The 19,321-nt window shown below is 41.6% G+C and overlaps 1 protein-coding gene across 9 annotated transcripts in view; it reads left to right on the top strand.

Annotated features, from left to right (window-relative positions):
* The window catches only part of AGAP1 (ArfGAP with GTPase domain, ankyrin repeat and PH domain 1), a 382,012-nt gene that overhangs the window by 217,812 nt on the left and 144,879 nt on the right, over positions 1-19,321 (top strand). For 5 of the 9 annotated variants that reach the window (XM_018558278.1, XM_018558276.1, XM_018558277.1 and 2 more), the window contains 5 exons: positions 2,736-2,823; positions 3,367-3,378; positions 12,341-12,426; positions 14,424-14,565; positions 18,037-18,171. In XM_018558278.1, the coding sequence (XP_018413780.1) occupies positions 2,736-2,823; positions 3,367-3,378; positions 12,341-12,426; positions 14,424-14,565; positions 18,037-18,171 (463 nt within the window). The remainder of the gene's footprint in view (positions 1-2,735; positions 2,824-3,366; positions 3,379-12,340; positions 12,427-14,423; positions 14,566-18,036; positions 18,172-19,321) is intronic. The other 4 variants (XM_018558280.1, XM_018558279.1, XM_018558275.1 and 1 more) reach the window with 1 other exon arrangement.

Here is a 19,321-nt window from a genome sequence, read left to right as displayed (position 1 = left end):
AATGTAACATTATCATTGCTTGCTGGAAGCAATGCATTATAGCCCATAACGTGTAGTCTTGAAGAATCAAGATTGCATCACATCAAGCAGCAGCAAAAAAAAAAAAGATGCAAAGCACACTGGGAGTTCAAGAAATTGTCGAAAGTGATGGGCAGGCGGAAGGCAACACTCACTACATAAATGGAATGTTTTCAAGTAAGCTTTGATTGCATTATGAAAATAACTAGTCTGTATTCCTATTACAATGCTGATGTTATGAAAGGATAATATGTGCTGGGACTTCAGAACTCCTTTAACATACATAGATGTGGACGTTTGACTTACATTATAGTAACCGATGTTTGGAAACGACTTTCCTTGTGTTCATAAATCGAGGCCCATTATCTTGTAACTGTTAACTGAATCAGAGGCTGCTGTGTTTCTGAAACGTTCAATACAATATTTTGTCAGCCTTCCAGTAGTTTATTTAATTTTATTTATGTAGGCCTTTTTGCAACACGTTCCCTTGTTACATCTGTAAAGAATTACACATTCTCGCCGTTGCACAGCCTTTCTTGCGCTATTTCATGACTTGTAGTTGGAAAAGCTGACATAATGTTGCAGGATTTTGAAGCAAGTCATACAGTCTCGAAGCCAAAGCAAAGAGCTGATTCCATAGAGGCCTGTGACAAAAACAGCTGGACCACTGTAGTTTTCCCTGGGTTTCCGAGGTCTGCCGGTGCAGATGAGAAGCTATCTGATTAGCTGTAGTCTTGGAGGGGCTTAGTTACGGTTCCTATAGTTCCTCAGTGGGGGGTTCTGAGCTGTGAGACCCCTTCTATTCGGGAGGTGAGGGTGTGGACAGGTTTTCCTCTTTCTTTCTGGAAGTGGTAATCTCTCTTTTATGGGCCACTTAAAGTGAACATGTGTGGACAGAAATACAATTGCTGATTGTTGCCTTGGCTTTTAAAGCATATCTCAAGCCATTTTATTTATTAGTTTTTCGATAGAGTGGTTTGGGACCCCTTTCAGGTTTTTTTGTTAGAAAAGCTACTTCTATAAAGAACTCCTGGAATTTTTTTTAAATTAACTCTTGCAGTGGGACTACCCAAGGATTACTGCAAGGGTTAAGTGCTCATTTTGGTCTAGGGACAAAACAAAAAAGAAAATATACTCCCCTTAATCCGGTCTAGCAGCCAACTACAAGCACTATTTTTGCAGATCGCACTGGACCGGAACGCAGACACTATTGTGCCTGTGTTCTGGGTGCGGGCGATCGCACTGTGGACGGGGTGGCATAGCTGCGGTGCCATTGACTTCAATGCATCGCCACGCCCCCTCCCGCCCCTGAACGCAGGGAGTCACCCCACTTGCGTTCCAGTGCCTTCAAGAGGCCGCAGACTCTGTGGTGTGAACCGGCCCTAAATTTTTGGATTTTATGGATACCGGTCTTGTGCGTCTGATTGCAGAAGTATCGTTTGAGAAGTCGGAGCACACTGCAGCCTTCACCTGGTACATACATTGATTTGCAGTGGGAGGTGGAATTAGAACGGTGAATTCTGGCGTTTTTGGGCCCAGACCTCTGAATTCAAACCACAACAGCAACAGGAGGGAAATCTTTTAATGGGGCCTTTAGATATACTGTAAAGATGTAAGCTCCTGGGTTGTCATGGTCAGGTCAATGACATTTGTGAAGTGTGGATCACAATGACAGGCCTAAAAATGGCACCAAAACCAAATCGGCAATGGTGGCCCCCTATTTCAATCCCCTGTATAGCAGTAAGCTTTATCTCCTTCCTGCACAGTTCAAATAGGACGAGTCACCTGTCAAGAAGTATGACCAAAGCATGAAATCCCAGAGATTGAACTTTGCTTTTCCCCCAAATGTTACAGATTCACTGTTATAAAAATTACCATTTACCAAACAATTATGAATAAAATAAGCACTAATTGCTTGTTACAGACAACAAACCAACCCGCTCATGCCTCTTCTACACGACGTTCACATTCATGTTGTTCCTGAACTGTCCTGTTCCTTTGTTCTATTGCTCCCAGGCTCTGCATCCTGGCTGTCATCCTCTTGTGTTTTTAGGGATTGGATGGGTGCCTGTAGTGGTTTGTTTAGTGTGATCTGCTTGTTTGAGCATTGATTGGTGCTTATGCACTGTATGCTACCTAGTTAGTGACACCAAATTACCTCTCAGCAAAGGAAAAGATCTCTTGTATATACAAAATTACATCGTTATCAGTAAAAGGGAATTTTGACATCTCTTTGTATGGTCTTCTACCCAATAATCGAAGTACAAAAATATAATATGCAAGATTCTCATGCAAGCAGCTTTCTAATCAAAAGCGGATCATTGCATAGAAAACACAAATGGGAAAACCAAGATCGTGCTGCTTGTATACTGTTTCCACCACACCATCACACAACACTACTTACTATTGAGTAATTTAGTTCTAGCAGACTGATGAGGTCATCTTTCTGCTCACTTTGCTGTCTCCTACCATTATGTCCTTGTCTGCACATATACATGCATTACACCTGATTGGCTTTCATTCTTGCTCCTCCCAGTCTCAGTTCTGCTGTTTCCAGGATTGCAAGAGGCTGATAACAAAAATACATGTAAGGAGGATTTATAACTGAATGCAAAGCTACATTGATTTGTGTCTTTTATATCTGCCTGGAGTTTGGACTTAACATTTCCCGATGCTGTTCTCTTATGAATTTCTGTTTGTTTTCTTGTTTTTCTTAGGGCATTGTAGGCAATCTAGCAAGTGGGAAGTCGGCTTTGGTACATCGGTACCTGACGGGTACTTATGTTCAAGAAGAATCCCCAGAAGGTATGTGTAGCCTGTACACTTCACCCTCGTTTATGTTTTGTAGAGAATATGATATTTCTGTATAATAAGAAGTGATACATTTGTATCCACAAGAAACTTGCACGACCAGCTCATCTACACATTTTAAGCCCATGTCCATTGTCTTCCAAATGTATACCAAATGCTTTTTTGGCCTAAGATGAGACCAGGATACAGTATAGTATAATTAAGAAAATCATCTATCTGCTTTAAATACTGTATAACCTATTATGTTCTATTAAAATCCTAACAACACGTTTTCTTAATCGTGCACCTTTTCCTTGCCCTAGAACTATGCTGGTCAGAGTTTTTCAGTTAGATGTGGCTGTGTTTCCCTTTGTACAATAACAGAATGTCTCTAGTTTTTCCCTACTGTCTTGAGATTTATCTGCTCTGCCTGTCATGTAAGAGGTGTACCGGGAAGCTTTCAGCCTTTCTTATCTTGTATATGGTGCATCCTTGCCTGGTCTTTGACTGTCTAAGCTCCTTCTTTACCTCACTGCCTGTCCCGTTGGTTCTTTGCAGATATGGATGCAGGTAAATATACATTCTCTACAAGCTGAGGAGACAAAGAGAGGCGGCTGAGATATCTGACGTAGAGTTGACTCCTTTTCTGTGTTTCTTCATCTCTCTATTCTGTTTTTCCTTTGCATCTCTTAGTTTGGGTTACTCTCATCACACTCCCTGTGTTTTCCTGATGTTGCCCACTAGACTTTGTGTCATATAGAAGCATCATTTGTCTAATGTTACAAAGTGTACTTGGGAATGGTGTCTGAAGTTCTGAATCCTATCTCTACAAAGGAGAGGTCTTGGGGTAGGGCTGTGAATAAAGTTTAATGAGTATGGTCTGGATGTCTGCGTGTTACGAGCTGGTTTAGATGTATCCTGTAGTACTGAAATGCTACATTAGAATTGGTCGTGAGCAAGCTTCATCACTTTTCTAGCAGTAAGTTTGTGGATGTGCATGTCACTCGTTACACTTCTGGAGAGGTTCTTCCCAGCATCAGTATGTGTATCATTGTTGCAAACTTGAAGTGTTTCTTCAGCTGTGCGCAAATCTTATCTTTCTGTAGTAGCAATATCAGAACACTGATTCACCTATTTACTACATAGCCAGAGGTTTCATTTCTGTGTTGTCTCCGTTTGCTCTTTTCCTTTTTGTGTGACACAGTTTAGCCTCTTTAGCTTAGTCTTTGTCTGTCTATCACGGTTCCCTGCTTTCTATAATATTCTACCTTTGTTAGTGTCTGTGCATTCAATCCTAGACTTTTTAACCTCTTTCAAGCTTGTTGGTGTGTATTCTACGTAACAATGCTGTCACCTGTTGTCCCTGCCTGTCCCAGGCTGTCGCCCACTGTCCCAGGCTGTCGCCCACTGTCCCTGCCTGTCCCAGGCTGTCGCCCACTGTCCCTGCCTGTCCCAGGCTGTCGCCCACTGTCCCTGCCTGTCCCAGACTGTCGCCCACTGTCCCTGCCTGTCCCAGGCTGTCGCCCGTTGTCCCTGCCTGTCCCAGGCTGTCGCCCACTGTCCCTGCCTGTCTCAGGCTGCCGCCCGTTGTCACTACATTTTTCAGGCTGTCTCCTGTCTTGGTCTGTCTCCTGTCTTGGTCTGTCTCCTGTTGCCTCTGCCTGTGTCAAGCTGTCTGCTGTTGTGCCTGCCTGCCTGTCCCTGTCTCAGGCTGTTGCCTGTTGTGCCTGTCTATCCCTGCCAGGCTGTCTTCTGTCGTCCCTGCCTGTGTTAGGCCTCATTCACACTGCCGCGCGTGTACGTGCGTATTGTACCATATGCAAATAAATGCCTCCATACACATAGCCGCGTATGGAGCCGTATATTTGCGTAGCGTATATATGCGCAAAAACAGAATGGAACCGAGATGCGTCCGGGCAGCGTATTTCTGCGTATTTTATGCGAATACGCATGTTTGTGCGTATATGCGTACAGTTCATTAAAATTTCCATTAGGAATGATGCATTCTGGGAATGCAAATAGTGCACGCATATACGCATAGACACTCGTATATACGCAATATACAATTTTGCTTGCGTTGTGTGTGAATGAGGCCTTTAGCTGTCTCCTATTGTCCCTGGCTGATTTAGGTAATTTCTTTCTATTGCACCCCATTTCTTTTTCTTTTGCTCTTACCTTTGCACTTTAACCTCAGTCCATTTCATGCTATCTTTTTGTTTTGTCTTTCCAGTCTATATCTGCATGTTCTAGGCTTTGACTTGCTGTCTACCCTACTTTTATGTTTGTATGTTACCGTTATGTCTCTGGCTCATCACAATGACATTTTCATTCCAAGTATATCTTCCTGGCTACCTTAGCATTATCTTGGTTGTCTTAACAATGTAGAGGCGTAGAGAGTGTATAGCGTTAAACTGTGTGCATTATATGTATGTATGTATTTTATTTTTATGTATATGTATGCCAATGATGGTTCTCCCCTTGGGACCAATGATATGTGCTACATTTAGTTAATGTCTGCATCTGAGTTTGTATTGGTCGTATATGGTACCACTGAGAATGAGAGGTAATTGGTCCTCTTTTAATTAGATCCAGCTTTTATATACTGTATAGACAGATATTTTGAGTGTCAGTGTAAGTCTTAGCAGTTGGGATATATTCTCAATATCTTGATTCTTCTGTTCAGTTTCGGCTTCATGTAAGGTAATGGCACCCTGCAGCTGGGGAGATGTCCTTTTTGTTATTCTCTCTTGCAAGAGGTGGCAGCTCTTCTGTAAAGAACTGCTATTTCTCAAGAGATTAGTAAGGGTTACGGCATCCTTTCAGCCAGCTCCATGTCACCTTTTCTGACAGCATTGCTGCTGTGGGGACCAGTGAGAGAAAGTGGGCTGTAAAGCTAGAGGAAGCCCTCTCTGTCACTAGGGAAGTGTATGTCTAGAGAAGCCTACTGGAGATCTTTTATCAAACCTTTAAAATACAGCAGTAGAATTCTTGCGGTCACTGCTCGGCTGTTTGGAACACCACTAAGTACCTGTACATTAGTTTAATGAGGTGTTGCTGCTTCTGCTTGAAACAAGTAACCTTTGCTGTTGAATCGTACATATATTGAAGGTTATTGAGTAATGTTTCTCAAGCAATGTGTTTATTAAGCAGCTTGAATGATAGACCTCTGTTAGTCCGTTTTTAGAATGTTTGGAAGACATGCACAACAGCCCATTCACTTACTCTACATTTCATACATGTCTGCCTCCTGATGGCACAGAATTGAATTTAAAACCTGCCACATCCTGGCTTGTAGCAAAACAGTGAAAGGAAGAACCTACATGTTTTTATAGCATTGGAGCAATGCTTTGCTGTTCTGGTCTTTAGGCCATTGAACCCGTAGAAGCAGGAGATGGGTTTCTTTGCCCACTGTAGCAATCCTGTCACTAGCAAGTTGCCACCAGCAATAGGATTACTGGTGTGCCATAGGCCTTACAGTCAAGGTGCAGTTGTCTATTGCCTACTGTGATCTGTTTTCTATGAGATAGTCCTTGTGGCTTTTATTTCCCCTCAGTTCCAAAAGGTTCATTTTTATATCTGAGCACCATAATGATGTGTTCTAAGCTGTCTACTACTTAGGCAGCATCTAAAAGAGACATGAGGAGGCAATGACTTCCTGAAACTACTGATTTTCCCTCTATATATCATCCATATTGCAGTCCCTAATATTTAAAACTGGAATCAATTCAGATTTAAGGTCCACTGTACACCAGAACTTAAAGGGGTTCTAAACCCTCCCGTGTGTTTGCCTATATCTACTGCTATCAAGCAGTAGATATAGGCAAACCGTTTTAAAAAAACCCGCTAAAACAGCGTTTTAAACTTACCTTTTTTTCTTTGCGCGTTCCCGCCCGAGAAAACGAAACTGTTCGGGCGGCCGCAAATGCATTTGGGGCTTGCGCATTCACAGTTCGGATTCTCGGCCGGGAGACGAGCAGAGACGCAAGGTAAGTGTATGGACGCGTGCACCCGCATGCAAACACCGCTGGATCAGAGAGACAGAGCAGTCAGCGCTGGATCGGAGAGCCGCCGCACCGCTGGAGGGACAGATGAAAACATGGGGAAAGAAAAAGAAGATCGGAATAAGAGACATCATTTAAGGTAAGTGCTAACATTAACATGGGGGGGGGGAGGGAATTTTTTTTTAACTTTATTGTCACTTTAAGAGTGGGAGAGAGAAAAGGCAGCACAAGGAGCAAGTCACTTGTGTTGATCCCGATAGCGGGGGAAAAAGGAGAGTGACAGATTGAATAGCTCACTACTGCATATCTTTTCATTCACTGTCTAGTCCTAGGCTCATGGTCATATTGTGACCTGGCCTAGACTCAGGGGAAGTGGGTTGAATGATGCTGGCTGTCATTCAGTTTGAGAGACTGAGGACATCTAGTGGTAATAAAGAAGTCCTTTGGTGTATAGCTCCAGGCTGATGAATAATATTACAACAAAAGCTGCTTTTTAGTTTATCTTTAAATGGGTTATTATTTATTTGGGAGTTCTGTTGTAATGACGTGTCCCCTCATTACAGTTTCCCCTTTCTTCGTCAGTGTCTGGTGCCAGCTCTGCTCCTACTACACTAATGATCCATTCCTTGTGAGATGGAGACACAGATGTGGGATGATACTTACTGAAAGATTTTTTTTTTTTTAAATAATCTTTATTTTCTTTTTTAAAGTTGTAGTACAAAAATACAGGAAAAAAATAGAGCACATAATTAACAAAGGCCTGTTCGGCCTAGTGTCTTAATGCAATTCAGGATAGCAATTCACAAGCACCTTGTATATTACTGAAAAGTTTAGGAAAGCACCAAGATGAAGAGGAAGGCAATTATCTTATACTTACATGTGGAAAATCCAGATTTATTTTAACTACTTTTAAAATAAATTGGCTGGTTTGCATCACTGACCTCTGAAGCACTAAACTGAATGCTTATCTCTAGAACTCTTGAAGTTTTTATAGTCCTGCCACTTATTTGCACACAGCTTTCTAAGCCCTGTTGTGAAGCGGGACTGTTTCAATCTTTGAGACGTGTTGGCTGTTATACCTTGTGTTCTCCCAATCATGGATTAACAAATACATTTTTTGGACTCTCCAATTATTGGTGTTGCACTTCCATTTGCTTTTCTCAACTTCAGGTTTTTCTATTACTTTTTAACACTTTTTTTTTCTTTCAATACTTCACTCCCAAGTTATATTTTCGGCCCAGCCCAAATTTTGTTGGTTGCTATGGATGACTCTTGACACTCCTTTGTTAGCTGCTGGAATCCCTGACATGAATGTAAATGGCAGTCCAGCATAACTAGCACTGTGCATGTTTCAGACACCTCAGGGGAGTGAAGCTACACATGCAATTTAACCTATTCGCACAACTGAGTCAGAGAAAATTGTAAGTGTAGTACCTACATCCGTATCATTTAAAATGGAAAGATTCCTTTTTATTGGCTTTCTTTTTATTTTTTAGCATGCAAAAGCTGTCCCATGTCTGTGTAACCCTCGTATGACATTGAGGTTCTCTTATAGACTGAACAGTCCCTCTAGGAAAATATTAAAACCGGACAAGATGCTGTCTGCTTTCAAAATTGATATTGCATTGCTAAATGTGTTGTTCTATTGAGCTATACAGCTAAGTACAGTTTCCATGCACTTCCCACTGTTTAGTGCCACCCCCCCTGTAATGGGCAAGCAACCTGTGAGCTTGTATGTATGAGATCTATCCAAGGTGGCACTTCTGAATCTGTCTTCAGAATGCTTCTATAGACACATCTTTCCTTCTGTTTAAACTTGCATCATGACAGCTAGTTTAAACAAAGTTTGAATATCTTGAATAAGCAACAATAGATTCTTACAAGGAAGCTATCATGAGAGAAATATGGGAACAGCCCTTGTTAGGGGGAGTTCTTGCCATAATTTAGAGAAGACACTTCAGACCGTGCGTTTACAGCTGAATACTGTCCTATTGGTTCATCCCTACGTTAGGCTCTCCTACTGGCCAATAGAAATGTGCAGGAGGCAGGAAGGGGTGGGCAAAAGTATGCGCACTGTAAGGAAGTGCTGAAGCTTCACCTGTCAGAACAGCCTGGCATTCATCTGCAAAAGTAGGGTCTTGGAGTCTTCTGAACGTATATACAGACACCTCTAGCTGCCTGCGCTTTATACTTGCAACAGTTTGATTTTTTTGGACAAATTCCATTTACCTTCTTTTGCAATTAGAGGCAGTTAGGAATCAATCATTATCCCTGGATGCATTGATTGTGCATCCAGGGAGAGTGATTGTTTTCTAACTGCCTCTAATTGTATCACATACCAATACATGAGGTGTACATGTACACTTAAAATAATATACTCTCCTATCCCCACCCGCACACATAAATTAATACGCTCCCCCTCCCCCCGTGAGCCCCCTCACCTGCTTACATCTTTGCAGGGAAGGAGGCACAATCCCTGGTGATCCAGTGGTTTATTACTGAGGTCTGGTGCAGACCTTACTAATCCATCCATATGGCCAGCGATCAGTGAATACTGTCAGAACGCTGGCCGAAAGGATCTGAGTGCCAGCAACAACAGGAGCAGCTATGCGGGCTGCATCCGACACAGATGGAGACCGTGTAGCTGCTCCCGCAAGTCAGGTAACGCCGCTTGTGACCGTGTGCTTGACTTGTCAACTGGCTGCAGTCTACACAGTACCGATTTGCGGCCCGGAGTTGGCTCACTGGCCAGTACTTTGAGACCCCTGGTTTACACCAACTCAACCAACCAGCTATGTTGATATGCTTTGGAGAAAAAAAAAAGTAGGACATTTTGAATTTTTGTGCAGCGCATGCTGACGTGAGTAACACATCACAATGTATAAGAATTACATAGAAGTTTTATTTTAAAAAAGCAAGCACTGCAATATGTTTTAGAAATGAATTGCAGCGGACATCAGTGTGCATTTACACCGCACAGCAGCATGCACTTGTTATGTACACAATGACGCAAGCTGTGTGTTGTGAATGAGCCCTTATTGATCTTAATTTTGATAAGCTGCTGTTAGTGACTTGATGTTGCTTTTTATCATTCCCCTTTGTGCCTCTGGCCACCCTCCTATCCAATTTAGCTTAGTTGTTTTTCCTTGTGCCTGTTGGCTCTCTGTTTCCTGTTTTTTTGTGGACAATGAAAGCTGGCCTATAGGATTTGGCATTCCATTCTGCAGCTGTGACATGCCTTCTGTGTAGGTGGCTACAGCAGGGTCTCTCCCACACAAGATCCACCATGGAGGGAATTTCCAAAATTATGCACATTTTCCATGTACAGGGCTCAATTGCACCCACAGGAATATACTTTTTTAGCAGCGCATTGTAGCTGCTGGAGTATAATGCAGTCCAGAAGGTCCAGTGTTCTTTCTAAATTAAGATATCTAAAGCATATGTTTTGTACAGCCATGCAGCTAGTCGGATATAGCCAGCACTAGATCCATAATATGTCTATATATCCTTTCTCTTTGTAAACACAAATACTTCTCTGGTGAGAGAATAAATAGAAATTTGTGGACAAACATAATTGCCAACATTTTAAAATCACTTTCATGAATAATTTGTTGGTGAGCTGCACATTCTCAGAGTACTGCTAAATGCTCTATAAGATTGACAAAGTTATTGTATTAAATACATTTTTTTCCTATTTAAAATGATTTAAATAAACAATTTACAGAATACATTATTAAATAGTAAGAATTGAACTCAGGGGCATATTTTTCTGCCCGGAAACGTTAATCTTATTGATAAAGCACATTTGTCAAGTGGGAAATCATTCATTGAGTTTTACCAACATCTATTTTTCAGTGGACAAAGGTACTTCTTGTAGCATTTGTCCATGTGTGACCCGCAGCCTTCAGTTAGGTAAATCAGCATTCTGAGTCTGTGTAAAGGTGCAAAAGAATTTTGGCAAGCCATCCTACCATGATATGCATCAGGGCATATGTGGATAGCTTTAACCTTTTCATCTGCTATTATTATTCACGCTTAAAGTAGAACTGCGGCCAGGCTAAAAATATTCAAATATTTACACATTCTTAATAAGCAGGAAATAAGCTTTAAAATAAATATTCACTAATCTACATAGCTTCAGATGCTGTGGAGCTATTCACCCTCAAAAGGCACAAGCGAAGCAGTGAAGTTGTTAGAGTTGGGCCCTAGCACTCTGCGGTATACTTTGAGGATGTAATAACTGAAGAAATCAGTTAGTGTTTGTCTTTAAGCTTATTTACTGCTTATAATTTATAAATATTTGATTGTCCATAGCTTTAATAACAAGCTTTTGTAATTATTCAATATTATTTATTTTATAATAATAATGATTGCAGACACCATTCACTATAAAGTAACTGGGATCGCAAGGAGTGTGTATTTTATTCTTTTCATATGTGTAGTGGAAGATAGGGTATGGTAATATCATTAGGCTTTTACATGTAGCCCCCTGCGTTTCTTTGTGTTGTCCTCAGGTGAGGCCCGTTTGTTGGGGTATATGGGTGGGTTTGTTGTACTGTTGTGCCATCTTCTCATTCATCAAGATTCACATTGTCCTGTGGTGACTTTTTCATCCTGTGTTACACCATGTGTTATATGAGTCGCCTGTTCAGAGCAGTGCTGCAGAGTCAAACATTGTTTTTTGGTATAAACCACACTACCATTTGGCATTTTACTAAATATCAGGGGTCTGGCGAACCATTTATGAAATGCAGCTCTGCCCTGCTTGTGGGGCTCTGGCACAGTTTATTCATTTATATTGTAGAATACTAACCACATGGATATTGTTTGTGAAAGGATATCCTGCTACAGGAGAGCACATCTGGTGAGCTACTGTATGGCCCTAGTGTATACAGAGCTTTTGCAGCTTCCAGGGCCATTCATAGAATGGAGAGCAAGGCTTTAACGATCCATGTATAAATGATGCCCAATAAGCACACTCAGCCAGCGCCACCAAAAAGAAAATCTGCAATAAAGAAATGCCTTCAGAAAACTGGCAGAGATCTGCATTGCATTAATTGCCCATAGAAAACAAAAGCGGAGTTAAAAGATCAGTATACAATAACAAAAGGCTGTATTACATTAAAGAGCTGCTGATAGTATTCACAGTTCTGTATGTAAAAGTACCAACCTCTGTAGGCACCAAAAATGACACTTGGTAGATATCTTATATGACATTGGGCAGGAAATACTTTCCCCCAAGTATACCGTCTTCATTTTCTTAAACTTCCGAAATGTTAGTCATTCATTGGAAACATTTTACATGAATTAGTTTATTTAGTGGTCCTTTAACTAAAGGTGAATGGAGGTGTCCGTGCCAAGTGCCATTCTGGCCTACATGTTACTTGTCCTCACCATGTGTTTGGCCAGCTCCTGTGCATGAAAGTCTTTTACAAGCAAGATCCAGTTTCCTTCTGTCTCTCCTTCCATCCATACATTCCCCTATAAGCTTGACGGTTTGTGACACTGACTAACATTAATGTCTGTGACAGGTGGGAGATTCAAGAAGGAGATTGTAGTTGATGGACAGAGCTACCTCCTACTCATCCGTGATGAAGGTGGACCGCCCGAAGCACAAGTAAGATGTCTCCACGTCAAGTGAACTTTCATGCTTGTTTTTCCTCACTACTGCTAAACACATCTGGCTCATAAACAAAAAATTTTTTACCTGATTGAAAATCTAGTGCCATAGCTTACCTGACCAGGGCTTTTGTTTTTGGTCCTGGCAATTCTTTAGTATATCAGGCAACCTACCTGACTGAAAGCCTGATGGTCTGGAAATGAGTGATCCTGAGCCTGCACTTCTGGTGGCTGCCCAATAGAGTCTCTGTGCTGCCTAATTTTGCACATCCTTGATCATTTGTAAAGAAACCGTTTATACGCATTCTGCCCCCACTGCTGCCTATAGGAAACATTCAATTCAGTGATAGATATTTGTGAGAGATAAAGGTTTTTCAACACAGAATAATATCCATAGCTTGGTCGAAGATGGTGCTGAAGTGCTGCTTAAAGACACTGTAAAACATTCTTATTCTATTTAGTTTTGATGAAAACTTATATTTGTAGATTGTCATTATTTATAGTCGATAAATACTTATTTGGGTAGTTATCCCGACACGGGTTTGTCTTATAAGATTTTGGGTTTAAAAAGAATATTATCAAGATGTTAAATGGCTGACCTTCACGTTTAGATGCACAGCTACGTTAAAGGGGCGCTTCAGTTTTATTTAAACTGCCACTGCAATGTTTTTTCTCCTTATTGGGAAGGGATTGAAATCTATATTCCATGGTTTTATTGCTGGCTGAGGTTTATTGTAAGAGATTTACCCTCACTTCCTGTACGGGTGACAACATTGTAACCTGGACAGAAAGCAAGGGGAAATCTATGGTATAGATGGAGACAGCAATAAAAAGGTGATGGGAGTTCTAACCGTCCCCTACTCTAAAGAAAACGACATTGCTGTCTATTGCCCTGCTGGAAATATTTCCCCTAACTTCCTGTTCTAGTAACAATGTTGCTAGCAGAACAGGAAGTGAGAGGAAATCATCCGAATCAGAGCAGTAAAAACTGACCAATTCTAACACTTCCACACAATTAAAAGAAAAAAAATTGGCAGCAATACATTTTAAACCTTTAATGTTTACAATGCTTGATTATTTACAAGTTTATAAACTGACCTTTTGTCACTATTTTTGCCACCTTTAAAAAAACCTTCACTTCACTTCATAAATAATTAACTGCAAGTTGCTTCTATGACGCTGTGTTTTCAGAGCACTCTGTGATTTCTAACAGAACAGTCCAGTAGTAGCTGCTCTGTCTCTAAATGTGACTCCACTTGCAGAAAGCAGATCCTAGAACTCTACTTGCTGATTGCATATAGTAAATATGAAATATATAGAACCAGTTCAGGGGTTAGGTTCCAATGAAGGCTTTGGTTTTAGTATTAATCAAGAATAGTGGGTAGGTTTAGGGTATGAATTAATGTTGTGACAGACTTGTATGGGAGACAAAAGCTCCACCATGTACAAATTTTTAGCGCAGAAAACAAAACTTTGTGTTTTGGGGCATTTAATTAAATTTGTCACTAAATTTTGGGGTTTAATAAGGAGTTGCGCTAATATTGCGCAACATAAAAATTTTCAACTACCACCATTTTATTCTATAGGGTCTTGGCATTCAGAAAATATATAATGTTGGGGGGTTTTACGTCATTTTCAGGCCTAAAATGTGGAATATAACATGGGTGCAAAAATGGAAAAAAGGGCCTCAGTCATGAAGGGGTTAAACAGTGTATGGCTCAAAAATCCACAGAGGAATCTTTAGGGGACATAGACTGCAGAATTTGATAGCACAGCCGCATAATTTCCTGAATAGCATCATCAATTCAATAATTTCCCTTCTTTCTTGGATTGGTCCTTTATGTGTGATTCATATTCCTTATTATAAATGGATTTAGACCTAGCACATTTATCTTCTTCCTTATCTTCTTCTTCTCAGGGCCATATGTACGCACCTCATGTTCTAGTCTTATTTCTAATTTTATTTTGCTCTGGATAATGTTTTATTTTCTTTAGTTTGCTATGTGGGTGGATGCTGTGATCTTTGTCTTCAGCCTGGAGGATGAGATCAGTTTCCAGACAGTCTATCACTACTACAGCCGCCTTGCCAACTACCGCAACACCAATGAGATCCCCATGGTCCTGGTGGGAACTCAGGGTGAGTAAAACCAGCACCCACAAATCAGCTGTTTATCTGTGCAATGCTCTGTGCTTGATTTCCAAATGTGTGCACATAGCCCCCTCTACTGGACATACATCTAACTACATTACAATCTGTGTTTGCAAACTGATTAAAGTGTATGTACAGCTGAATTGGGATAACACCTCTTTTATATGTGGTATGTGTTCCCATTCACATAGCACAGCTTCAAAAATGGTTGCTCACCATTGTACTTGCTCTTTTATTTAAAACTACAAAAATATTTTTTTGTCCATTGTGTGTAATTGATAAGGAAGGGTCTTGAGTAGGGTGGGCAGAGTGGTCTGCACCATAATTAACCCTGTCTATAATGTGCTGGCAGATCAGTTGGAAACTAGGTGGGACCACCCTCTGCCCTAATGAAGGGTTAAAGGTAGAAAAGTTTGGCTTGTTCATGATTATATTATTATTATAATACAGGATTTATATAGCGCCAACAGTTTGCGCATCACTTTACAAAATGGATTGTATGTTAATCAGAGGTCTGGTTCAAGAAAGAACAGAGAGACTAGTGTAACTTATATAACCACTCTTTACAACTGTGGCGAACAGAAAGGTTCTCAGGTGCGTTAAAGGAGAACTATGGGGTTAGGGCTTTTCCCCATAGTTCTTCTTCGGGTAACGGGATGACACAAACTAGCGTCCTCCCGTCACCCTAAGCTCAGTATACCGCAAGCTACAACTCGCGGTATACTGCGACGCCACAGCTGAAGTGGATCCCGACAATTATGTCTGGATCCGCCCAGCTGTGTGAGTGACAGCTGGCTCTGCCTATCTAGAGGCAGAGCCAGCTGTACCCGGCCCCCTTCCCCGTCCGTTCCGCCAGTCAGTGCTGGAGGATCGGAGCGGGGAGGGGGGAATCCAGCCCCTCCCCTGTCACGGCAGAGGGCCGTGACAGAATCGAGAAGTGAGCGAACGCAGGTATGTGTTCGCTCACTTCCCGATCTACTGAGCCGACCTGTGACAGTCTCATTGTCACAGGTCGGCTAGAACTATGAGGTGAGGGAAAAGCACTCACCTCATAGTTCTCCTTTAAACATTGAGGTTGACAGGCTACAATAGCGAAAGACCACATGGAGTTTCACTCCTGTCAGCCAAGAACAAAAAGCTGAGGCTGCAGTGGGCACAAGCTTACCAACACTGGACAGCTAATGACTGGAAAAATTTAACCTGGTTTGATGAATCTTGATTTTTGCTGAGACACACAGATTGTTGGTCAGTCACTGCATCAGAATGCAAAAGAACACCTTTGGGATCAGGTACAAGGGGAGATTTGCAGCAGGTTTAGCGTACAAATCTGCAGAATGTGCATGATGTGAACATGTGGAATCCATGCCACAAAAAATTGAGAGCCAAAGAAAGGTAATCCCTTTCCAATATCTGTGTAGACTTTATTATACATTTCTCTATAAATGTGTATATTTACATGTATTGCCCATAAGGGATTTTTGATTTTGAGCAGCACTTTTTGTGATACACATGCCTCTGTATTAAGATCATCCTGCTGTTTTCTGGTTTAACATTACTGCTTCCTGGGTTAGAGTTACTGTTTCTGAATTCAGCTCCCTGCTCATTGGCTGAAGGTGAAAGTGCTGATGGGAAAGTGGATAGGTAACATAGATGGCTGTATTACTGAGCCAGGAAGATGAACTGGTTAATCAGAAACTGCACTAAACGTGTTACTTGTGCTGTGGGGGAAATGTGTGTAACTCACTGGCTGTACAGAATACTTTGACATGCAGCACAGTACACATTTATTTTAACTATGCATTTTAGTGATGCCCAACAGGCAGCCTACTGGCTCTCTATGAGCAGTCCACTCACTGTGTGCCTGTGCGCCCTAGAGTCTGTGCTCCCTCCCTTTAGGTTGTCATACTGCACATGCCATTTTTCAGAGCGCGTGCAAAACTTCTTAGCCTTGCTGACATGTCAGCGGTCCTGTAGGTATAGGCAGCTTCTGATCAACTAACAGTTCCAGGGTAGTTTGTTGTGTTCCTCCAAAAAAAAAAAAAAAACTGACACTGATAGCCTGAAACACTGTCCCCTGGATAACTGTTGCATCACTCTTCAAAGTCTGCCTTTGCACCTTCAGTAGTGACTCCCCAACTTTGTATTATCCAGGGAGACATTATCTGCTTTAATGTCTGAGTTTATGGGGAAAATTTCAGCCACGTTAGCGGACTCAATACACAAAGGACTCCGGTACATTCAGCTGAGGATAAAGAAGAATGTACCTTATCCTTGTTTAATGAATTGTTACATGAAGATTCTCAGTCTGCTGACATAACTCCAAAAGTTAAGGATAACATGTCTGTCCTTCCATGCATGTAACTGGCCTAATCCTTTAAAAAATCTTTACTCCTCCCAGGCACATTGCCCCAATATTTTTTTCAGGAGGGGCTCCATAAAGGTGGGCTGTACCCATAAAGAATCACACCATTTCAATTCTTAAAGGAGAACTATGGGGTTAAGGCTTTTCCCCATAGTTCTCCTTAGGGTAGCGGGAGGACACAAACTAGCGTCCTCCCGTCACCCTAGGCTCAGTATACCGCGAGCTACAGCTATACTGAGACGCCGCAGTATACCGCGAGCTGCTACTCGCGGTATACTGATACGTCGAAGCTGAAGTGGATCCTGACAATTGTGTCGGGATCCGCCCAGCTGCGTGACTGACAGCTGGCTCTGCCTATCTAGAGGCAGAGCCAGCTGTACCCGCCTCCTCCGTCCGTTCCGCCTGTCAGCGCTGGCGGAGCAGGGAGGGGGGAATCCAGCCACTCCCCTGTCACGGCACAGAGCCGTGACAGGATCGAGAGGTGAGCGAACGCCGGTATGTGTTCGCTCACCTCCCGATCTAATGAGTCATCCTGTGACAGTCTCATTGTCACAGGTCGGCTAGAACTATGAGGTGAGTGAAAAGCACTCACCTCATAGTTCTCCTTTAATAAGACTTTGTTCCTGTAGAGGATCCTCAGACCCTGTAAATGAAGAGCTAAAAGCTCATTCCAAAGTACAATATGAATTGGAGTGAATACATGGAGAGTTAGGACGCAATTGGTTTTATATTTTGGCCTAGGATGTCTTTGATCTAGGTTGTATTCAATGAATTTGTAAACCTGTTTTTATATTTGATATATGTAGAATAAATACTTTTTATACTAATAGAAATAAGCGTTGGTGTCATACCTCTCACCAAAACTCAATTTTTTTGTTTTCTGTATTGCTTTAAATTGGTATAACCTAAAGGGGGAGAGGTCACACCGGGGGACCATTGAGGTAACCTTTCACAATTGTATTTCTATTACTTTAACATATTTCTACTGGGCACATTGGACACTGTAGTGAACAGTTGGTGCTGGGCAATATGAGAGTCCATGCATGAACCCTTAGTTTGTACAAGGTTTTCTTAGTTTTTTTATTTTATATTTCCAGATGCCATCAGTTGCACTAACCCCCGTGTAATAGATGATTCCCGTGCACGAAAGCTTTCCAATGACCTCAAGCGATGCACTTACTATGAAACTTGTGCCACCTATGGGCTTAATGTGGAACGTGTCTTCCAGGATGGTGAGTTACAATTGACTTAAATGTGCTGTTGCAAAGGTAAAGGGATTAATTGGTGGTAAATGACTATCTATGGATTTGTGAAATGAGAAAAAAACCTTATTGAATAGTTTTGTGACTGTTCGGTTTTAATTTCACAAAGGTTGCTTTGATGGGAAATGATCTTTGCTGTACTGTGTTTCTAATCCATTCCTGTGTACTAAGGAAATATATTGCTCCAATCAAGGTTTCTCTGGATGCTTTATTTAATGCTACTGGAGCAGGAAGATAGAGCTGCAGCCCATAGCAACAGATGACATCTTTCATGGATCTGCTATTCCCCTTGATGTTATTGTGCTTACAAGTCTACACATTAGTAATCCAATGCCTCCCTCTAGTGGCAGTTAAACAGATGTTTCCTGTGATAATAGGAATGCCTATAAGTGACACTAAACTCAGGAGTTAAACCTTAAAAATGCATACTGGAGTACCTGAGCTATTAACAAAAATTATCATAAATGCTGCCGTCAGACTCATCCACCTTACCAACCGTTCAGTGTCTGCCGATTTATTTTATTTTATACGGAGTGTAGAAGAGAGGTAACCTCTGTCAAGTGGAATGGAAAAAGGTTGGGCTTCAAAGTTTTTTGCTACCTGGGTGTGCTGACAAAGGGGCAGCTGGCTTACGTCCCTTCTTTTTTTATTAAGACAGGGAGGCCTTAGAAAGTATGTTTTATTGCTACTCATACCTAATCAATACAGTAGGGTAAGGTTACTATTCGCAGCACCTTTATACCTGATTTACTCATGTCATTGGCCAATGTAAAAACTTTACTAACTCACTTTCTAACAGTTTGTGGTAAACAGTTGCATCCCTGGTGAGCCATCATGGCTGCTGAATCCCCGTTTCTTCTAACTGTGCATTGGTGTTGGTGTACTGTGGGACACTGAATTTTGAGTGCCCCCAGGGCAAGAGCCACCTACTTTCCATTGTCAGCCCCATACATTATGCATAGTTATTCTGGAGAGCAAACATCTTTCTTTCATGTGCAATGTATAAAGACTAAAGACAAACAGCCCTCTATGATTAGGAGATACCCCCAGGCCAGGCAGCATTAATCATGGAAAAGTATTAAACAATGGGTGTGTGTGTGTATGTCTGTATATGTATATA

Source organism: Nanorana parkeri, unplaced genomic scaffold (genome assembly GCF_000935625.1).
Source record: "Nanorana parkeri isolate BGI_ZX_2015 unplaced genomic scaffold, ASM93562v1 scaffold329, whole genome shotgun sequence".
NCBI classification, from domain to species: domain Eukaryota; kingdom Metazoa; phylum Chordata; class Amphibia; order Anura; family Dicroglossidae; genus Nanorana; species Nanorana parkeri.
Note: the sequence above shows the minus strand (reverse complement) of the source record. Positions and strands in the feature narration are given on the sequence as shown.